This window comes from Lygodium microphyllum, chromosome 21, assembly GCF_053477565.2.
Source record: "Lygodium microphyllum isolate KBCC chromosome 21, Lygodium_microphyllum_v1.1.10, whole genome shotgun sequence".
Taxonomy (NCBI): domain Eukaryota; kingdom Viridiplantae; phylum Streptophyta; class Polypodiopsida; order Schizaeales; family Lygodiaceae; genus Lygodium; species Lygodium microphyllum.
Window position 1 is genome coordinate 92,778,836 of NC_141155.1, and position 9,155 is coordinate 92,787,990.

Consider the following 9,155-nt stretch of genomic DNA (forward strand, 5'->3'; position numbering starts at 1 on the left):
AATATATGCATGTGGATGGCATTATCTCAAGAAAGTTCAATGGACCAACTATTAATAAGGACATCACAAAGGTTCTCCCAACTAGTAAAAAGATGGGGTTTGCATGTCTTTAGCACATTAGATGAGTACAACTATAGCTTTGTCGTGTATCTACACAACACTTCTTAAGAGGATGAAGGGCAAGTTGAGGTTAAAGATGATAGCACAATGTGGTAGATACAAGGGTATTTAAATATGATGTCATTGAAAGGGGTCACACAAGAATTGGATCTAGTAGCAAAAAGACTTCCAAGTACCCAATTAGATATACATGCACTTCAAAGCGAGGGTGTCCATGTGCTAGCAACTTGTAAGAGTGTGCTTGAAGAGAATACAAAAGATGTTACTACCTACATTCTTCTCATGTTTCAAAAAGAAGATATGCAAGCTGTACTCTTGGATTTCTTGCAAGTCTTTGACATTAGAGAGAACAATGGCTTTGCAATTTTTGTGTTAACTTTAAGGAGGACAACCCTCTCTCAATGATTGATCTTATCTATGTATCACCATTCTCACTCATCCTTGTACGTAGCTGGACAAACACCATTTAACTTAAGAGTATAAACAATAATGGGTTCTCATCCTTTCAAACATTGATATGAAAGAACTGGTTAGAGTGTGCTTTGTGCGATTTGGTATGAAGACATATACTTATCCCTTTTAAAGGACGTTCGACATTGCTCCCATCAAAGGATGTGAACATGATAAAATGAAAATGGGCTTGAATTGGATGTTTGGTGTTGGAGTAGTTGCCACCCACTCTTTCCTTATTTGCCCTTTTAACCCATGTTGCATGCATTCTAAAGGCATCGGAGAGATCCAAGTGTATGGCTGATGCACCATTTAAGCCACTCGAGAGACCGAACTTGCCAGCTAGCTTTTGGACTCACTCACCGAGCCTTTGAAGCCGCCCACACACCTGAGAATACTAAAGCTACAAGCCATTCCCACATTTAGTGTGGACTATTTATTTAGAGCGACGATGGAGGCTATGTTTTCTTCTAGGAGGTTTGCTTCTGCTCGTGATCCTTCTTCATTTGAGAGGCTTGAGAGTAGAGGAAGGTACCGAGGATGGCGATGGCGGACCCGAGGGCATTGAGGGGCAGGATGGGGTTGCGGAAGACGAGGACGGTGGCGATGATGACGACGACGCGCTTCATGGTGTTACCGACGGAGAAGGTGAGGGGGCTGATGCCGTCGAGGGCCTGGTAGGAGGACTGGTTGTAGAGGTGGTAGAAGAGGCCCGAGAGGAGGACCCAGGCGTGGAAGGAGGAGGCGTGCCCGCCGACGGCGCTGACGGCCTGGCGGTAGCCGGCGGCCCAGCGGGAGCCTTCGACGGCGACGGAGACGGGCAGGAGGTAGGCCAACGAGAGGATGGTGATCCAGCCGTAGAGGTTCATTCCGTCGAACTGCGAGAAGTCCCGCAGGCTGCGCTTGGACAGGATGTTGCGCAGGACGAAGCCCAGGTTGCTGATCATGGCGCCCCACAGCCCCGCCGCGTTGAAGCTCACCTCCGTCACCGCCGCCAGCGCGCACCCCGCCACTATCGGCACCACCGACAGCCACACCGCCGCCGGATACGTCTCCCCCAGCACCGTCGACACCGCCACCGAGAACACCGGCTCCGCCGCCTTGATCACGTGCGTGAATGAAACCGCCACCTGTCGGTCGTCTCCCCCCAAGACAACCAACCAACACACCCCACCCGAAACACACATCAAAGGTTTCCTCAAACAACGTTTTATCCTTACCACAATATATTAAACGAAATTCTAATCCTTTCTCAACACAATGTCTTATCCTTAAACACAATGTATTAAACGAAATTCTCTCCTTTCTGAACACTCTCTCCTAGTTTCACATACCAAGGTTTAATGTCAAAAGTGCTTTGTTAAATCTTGCAAAAATAAAAAAGGGCAAAACATAACTTAGAAAGGTTTGGATGAAGGTTTCTTTGATTCTGAAATTTAATTATAATATGACTTGAAAAACTTGTTGAATCTAAGAAGAAAACTACCAAATTGCCAATGTTGTATGTCCCACCAAAGTTCAAAGCTTTCAAAATGTTTTCCTTACACAAGGCATTAAACTTGGATTTTCACTGCTACCCTAACAACTACACTACACATAAGTAAACAAACTTAAACGAGACAAAGGGAGGGTGAGTGCACCAAGTCTACCAACACATTGACTACCTAAGGATCCCAATTCTGCCAACAAGGCGAGAAAGGGTGTTTGGGGTAAGCGAGAGGAATTTAGAGGAGAGAGAACATGATTTCCACAAATCAACATTTTCGAGACTTTAGACTTCTCCAAGTTCATGGAGTACCACCATTTTTAAAGATACTCCATAAACTCCCTAAAATTCTGACATAAAGTTAAGAGTGGTCATTTTAAACCAGTCATGTGCTGTTAAACTTAACTATGTAAACTTGTGCAAGTGAAATTTACTTAAGTGTGGCTTGGCTCTAAGACTTTCACATTCCAAGGGTATCTATTAAAAACCCCAAGGTTTAATATAAATGAATGGTTAAATTCTGAAAAAACTTGAAAATTTCTAGGGGTTAAAAAAAAAAAACTTAGGGTCATGTTAGTTCTACAATGACCTAAAAGCTCGTAAAATCAAGAAGACATCACAAGTTTTCAAGGATAGAGGTTTTTGTACTGACTCCCAAACATGTACTTTGTGAACATTATTTTAAAGAGTGATAAAATTAGGAACTAGGAAAATAGGGACCCAAAAAAAAAGGAGCTAGAATGTGTGTCATGATTTTAGGAAAAGTTAGCCAAATGTACCCATGAATCCCAAGTATGTTGCACATCATGTAAAACATATTGTAGATAGGTCTCAAGCCACTTATTTACCTCCTCTATTTGCCCATCAGTTTGGGGATGATATGTAATAGATGGAGCCAATACTATCCCCAAAGAGCTTAAACCCTCTTGCCAGAAGTTACTCATAAAATTGGTATCACATGCTCCATGAATTGGCTTGCTACTTTGAATAAAACTGTAAATTGAATTTTCAAGGGGAGTGGGGTTTCACTCCTAACTCCTCCCACTGATGCTAGGTGCGGCCTTACTCTTAGTAGGTTTCTAAAATTTTGAAGTTTATGTTCATTCTAAATATGGGTCTACTTTACTTATGATAGGAGAGAATCTTATAAACCTAAGAAATTGGGTGAGTTGATATCCTTGCTAAGAGCCTCTTTGCATGCAAACAATGTTGTAATCAATGCTAGATATATTTGCCGTTCTTACATCTTCACGAGCATAGGATAACAAAGCACAAAGGGCAATATTTAGAACATGGGACACAATTTCCAAAAAGTTGCTAAATGGGAAATTGTGACTTTGCGTAAAGACCTCCTAATACCCTTTTTTGAAGATGAATGGAGTATGTAAATACTCCCCTCTTAAGTAAATAAAGAGTTAGAATGAAAAAAGATTTTGAGCGAGTGACAGGAATAAGCCATAACTTCCAAAGTTTTTGGCTCTAACTAATGTAATTTTGCCACAAATGTGTTCAATAGGAGTCATCTTCACATTTTAAGTGATGCAGTACCTAGCCCCCAAAAGACTCTATGTTCATGACTAATGGGATTTGTTTCATTCCCCAATCTCATACTGTGTTTGGAAAAAAGTGGCGATTTGGTCAATTTAAGCGGGGGGGGGGGGCTTGGAGGAAATGTCCTTAAGTGGTCGTGTTATCTTTCATGAATAGAAAGATGTTATGAAGCTTGATGGTATTTTTTGGGATCAAATGTGGGCAGCTTAGGTGGGATCATAGCAAGGGTAAGGTTGTCCATGCATGCATTGTGAAGCGCCTTGTTAACAACATTATGTTGGAGGCCTAAGTAACGTGCTTGATTAGAAAGGTAAGGTAAGGGGAAGGAGAGAGAGGGAGAGGGCTGGCTGACCTACCTTGGAGAAGGAGACGCACGCGGAGATATGGCCGAGGGTGTGGAAGAAGGCAGGGGCGGCGAGGGCCAGGAGGAATTCCTTGGTGACGGGGGGGCAGGGCTGGAGCTTGAAGCCCCAGAGGGCGCCCATCCAGAGGGCCCCGGCCACCAGCTGCAGCGTGGCCAGCAGCCACGGGAAGGGAAAGACGTTGAGGGCCTTCTTGTTGTAGATGTTGAAGATGACGTTGTACACGTACCACATCCCGAAGTACGTCCCCAGCTGCCGTGCCCCCATCGCCTTCTTCTCCCGCCCCCCCTCCCGATCCTCTGACTCCGCCTTATACGTCCCTCCTCCTCCTCCTGCTTCTGCTTCTGCCCGCGCTGCCACCTTGCTCCATGACATCCGCGCTCCTCCTCCTCCTGCTTCTGCTTCTGCCCGCGCTGCCACCTTGCTCCATGACATCCGCGCTGCTGATCCCAGCTTCCTGAATTCGTGCCCCTGTTTTCCCCCGCCTAGCTCGTCTGTGCGCTGCAGCTCCGGCCCCGGAACTCCGCTCCCAGAAGAGATCCAACCCCCTGTGGAAGCGAGCCTGCACCTCTGACCAGCGCCGCCCATGTAAGCTGGAGAGTAAGCAGGACGGCATGACATCGAGTAAGACCAGGAGTTCCAATCGCAGCGCAGGAGCGTCGTGGCCATGATCCAGGGAGCTCTGGAGAGTGGACTGGATAGAGCACGGGGTACAGAGAGAGCGAGAGAGAGAGAGGAGGAGAAGCGGGACGGAAGAAGATATTTTATTGTCTTCAATTCGTCAATTCGTTTCCTCTCCCAATCTATATCTACATCCATATTGTATGTCTGTATCTATATTTATATTCTATTTCTATTTAATTTATAATCCATGGGTGTATTGAACCTGATTCCCCAGCCTACATGGCCACCACAGAAAATTCCCAAGCCTACTAATTAATTCCTTTTCCTTTTGTCTTAACCCAAAAGCTAATAAAAGAAAATAAACCTAAAAGCTTACACAAGAAAAAAAAACTTGATTCCGGAAAATTTTTTGATTTTGAACGATATCTATTTTAACTAAAGTCTCTTTTCTCTTTTTTCATTAATTAGGAGAGTTTACAAAAGTGGAAGTGGTGCACAAGTAGCCGCCTAAACAAAGGACCCGAGTAGATAAAGGGATCTCTTCATTGCCAGGGGATAAAATTTATAAATAAAGATAAGAAGTTAATGGGTGCACATGAGCGTGAAGAAGTTAATGACACTACACACGACCATGAACTTGGCCAACTTGATCCAACCTATAAAATGGAAGAACCATGCATACTCTCAGTTCTGCAACCATTCCTCACCAAACATGCAAGTACTTTCTTCAATGCTTTGATATTTTGAATATACTTGGAATGATTGATGATGGATGATTGATTCAATACTTTGATTTGATAACTATTTCCCAATTTGGCTCAATTGGTCTTTGTCACTTGGTTCATTAGTAGCAGGTTGAATAACTATTTCCCAAGTTAGCTCTTCTTTATTTCTTGCAAAAAAACAACAGTCTACATTATCCACTTTAAATGTGAAGCTTAGAATAACTCAATAGATTTGCATAGATATTAGTACGTATTACCTGGGTATGAGGATGGAGGTGCAATCTCATATATAACCGGCTTCATAACAACCTCCACACCAATACTCTTCCTCTCAAGCTGAAATGGAGGTTGTTGCACACCAAAGTTTGAGTCAGAAAGCATAACTCATGCATACAACTAGGGCACTATTGACTTCTTATTAACCTTGTTACTTAAGAAACATTAAAGTAGTAATATTTTAAATATGAAGCCCTAATGATCATATAGACACAATGAGCAGCATGCAATAGTCCACCTTGATCATCCTGCAGTGCCTAGAAATCAAGAGATTAGCATGTAAAAGGAATAGGATAAGCAACATCAAATCAAAAAATCATTGTAGCTTTTAGAATGGGACCTTTGGAAGCATATACATGTAACGATAATAGGAAGGAGATAATAATGAGTATTGTAACTCATAAATTACAAAGATAAATGATGCTAGAGTAGCTCAATATCATGTTAGAGCATTTAAAAGATAAAGCAAGGGATAGTGATGTTGGACGCCCCAATAAACATTAGATATTAGTAATAGTATGCACATTGGCAACCAACTCTACGTCTCTATTTAAAATTTGGGACCTAAATAATAATAAAGAAGACAATCATTGTTGTTTGAGACAGGGCCTTGCCTCGAAAAGGTAATAAGGATGTTGTCTTCAAGAAATAAGATCATTTGCAGGAGCTACTAGAGAAAACCAAAATGAGCTAATCTCTTATGCCTCTGTTGTAGCTCCAAAATAGATGGTTTTTCCTCTTGAAAGCAAGCATAGGCAATGATAGCCTTCCACCCAGCACTCGATGCCTCAACCGATTGATCGCATGGAATGCAACAAAGAGGAGAGACCAAGACTTGAGATGTAGCCAAGGCTTCCACCTAGTGCTAGATTCTTCAAGTGATTGATCATATCAAACGCAACAAAGAGAAAGAGAGAGGAGAGAGCAAGACCTAAGATATAAATGAGGCAATAAAATTCTCCAAGAAGAGCGAGATCTGAGATGTAACTGATTCTATTTTTTTAGCACCTATGTGATGACCTATTTTTTCATTAGAAAATTAGACACACAAGATGAGATGATGATGTTACTATTGGATTTGATAGATTCATCTTACTGTAATCAGAAAACTAGACATGCAAGATGAGATGCTGATGTTATTACATGATTCGATAGAGAGCACAACTAATGTCAATTTACTTGCACCATCGATGCTCTTGTTACAATGGATTCAAAATCAAACGACGATATTTGACCAATAACCATGCTTGCTTGTAGTCTTGTCTAAGCAGATGCATGTTTGTGGAGGTTGAGAGAGGGAGAAGCGAGCTAGACAATGAAGAGGGAGGTGTAAGTATCTACAGAGAAATATTGGAGTAAAAAACATAGTTATGTGGAGATGCCATGGTATGTGGAGGTTGAGAGAGGGAGAAGAGAGCCAGACGATGAAGAGGGAGGGGAAAATATTCACAGAGAGGGGAGGAGAGAGAGAGAGAGAGTGAGTGAGTGAGCTCACATGATGTGAGAATTACTATTGCAAAAATAGTAACTCTCACATCATGTGAGCTCACTCCCTCCCTCTCTCTCCTCTATCCAAATATGGTTGATTAGTTCACTAGATAATGCCTATATATGTGGCCATTCCATGCAATGTAGGTTGCCTTTAGCTTACAATATTTTAACTATGTGGTCTCATAAGGTCAACTTGTCATCCCAATTTCTAGAAGAGGGTATCCAGAGTTTTGGTTTTCCATATGCATAGGATATTGAGTTTGTCTTCACAACTTAAGAATAGAGGCTCTCGGTTTGCCTTCAACTCTTCATCCACAAGGTTCTTGACCTTAAATTTTTTAAGACATTTAGCATAAGTTGATTATTGTGTGTGCATGGGAACCACTCCTGATGGCTTATTGAGCACTTACATTAGTTTTAGATAAAGCAATTATCACATGTGAATTAGAACTTCAACAATAGACTAAGTCCAACAAATTAAATGCGGTTAAAAAGCCGCCCCCCCTCTGGAAGGGTATGGGCTTTGTAGCTATACCATGGCATTGGAGTGAGAAACACCTATATAGGGAGTAGTAGTGACTCTAAGATTTGCTTGGTTTGCACTCTATTTGTGATTCCCTATACTCAGTGGTAAACCCTCATATGTGCAGTGTCACGAGGGTGTAGTCCTAAGATGTGCCTCAATGTTGTATCTTTCAATATCATGAATACAAAGATTCCTTATTGATATATCTTATGTGCCATTCCGCTATGCCTTTTTGTGCCTCATGACATGTTTTGACTTGAAGTCCCATGTAGGTCCGTAACACTTGGTATTAGAGCAACTCTAGCGCGGAGCATACTAGCTCAAGAGGGGAGTAGGTCCGTAACACTTGGTATTAGAGCAACTCTAGCGCGGAGCATACTAGCTCAAGAGGGGAGTAAACTCATGGATGCGGAGGAGATCCTACCGTAACACATCATGCAATGCGACGTGATGACCCCGACACAACACCATGTGACACGACGCAAGAGGCCCCCCTCCCCTCTCCCCTGGTGTGTTGTATCTGTTGAAGATTGTGTTGGGGGTAAAAGCGCCTCCACAAAGACATGAAATGGAAAATCCCATATTGGAGGTTGCAATATTGGAGCCACTACAAGCATCTTTTTGAGAATATTAAAAGCCTTGCCCAGATTAGACCTCCACACAAATTGCATACCCTTCCTAGTCATGTAGTAAGAGGAAAACAAATATGAAACAAATATCTCAAATATTTACTATGCCATTTCACTTGGCCCACAAATCTCATAACTTCCTACACATTAGTTGGAGCTTTTGCTTTCTGAATTACAGCAATTTTCCTTGGATCTATGGCCATACCTTGTTCATAAAGAATATGCCCTATAAGTACTCCCCGCTTTGCAGCAAAAACAAATTTAAAAGGATTCAAATACATACCAAATTTCCTACATCTTTCAAAACATTGTCGAAGATGCTTCAAATGATCACTTTTCAGGCCAAACACACAGAAATCATCAATAAAGACCCTCATAAAAGTTGTTAGATAAGGCTCAAAAGTTTTATGAGAAGCTCCTTGAAATTCAAAAGGACCATTCTTCAAGCCAAAATTCATCACTATACTGACATAAGCTCCCCATTCAATGATAAAAGCAGTTTTATCCATATCATCAGGATGCATTCTGATCTTATTACAGCCTAAAAATCCATCCAAAAAACTATACATTTCATGTCATGCTACATCATCAAGCAAGAAATCAGTAAAAGGTAATGGGGAGGGATTAGTAACTATAGCTACATTCAACTTCCTATAATCCACACAAACTCTAATCTTGCCATTCTTCTTAGGTACAACAACAATGGGGGACAACCAAGTCACCTCATTAATTGGTTTAATGAATCCAACTCTCAACAACTTATCAATTTCCTCCTTGACCTGCTTAGCATAGTTAGGATTCATTCGATAGTGCTTTTGAATAGTTGGTTTAGCATCCTTCAAATTGATTCTATGCTGACACACTATTGGGCCAAACCCTTTAATGTCTATATAATCCCAAGCAAAAATATCCTGA

At 41.8% G+C, this 9,155-nt stretch overlaps 1 protein-coding gene across 1 annotated transcript; it reads right to left on the reverse strand.

Annotated features, from left to right (window-relative positions):
• Nucleotides 1-572: 572 nt before the first annotated feature.
• LOC148018282 (Nucleotide/sugar transporter family protein) lies at nt 573-4,765 on the reverse strand. Its single transcript, XM_087661693.1, has 2 exons — nt 3,964-4,765; nt 573-1,700 (listed from the first exon to the last, which is right to left on the reverse strand). The coding sequence occupies exons 1-2, from the start codon at nt 4,636-4,638 to the stop codon at nt 1,041-1,043; spliced, it is 1,335 nt and encodes a 444-aa protein (XP_087517819.1). The 5' UTR covers nt 4,639-4,765; the 3' UTR covers nt 573-1,040.
• Nucleotides 4,766-9,155: the final 4,390 nt, after the last annotated feature.

Coding starts and splice junctions, on each gene's coding strand:
- LOC148018282 (XM_087661693.1), bottom strand. CDS start 4,638: ATGGCCACGACGCTCCTGCGCTGCGATTGGAACTCCTGGTCTTACTCG. Junction 1,701..3,963: donor CGTGCGTCTCCTTCTCCAAG/GTAGGTCAGCCA, acceptor GACGACCGACAG/GTGGCGGTTTCATTCACGCA.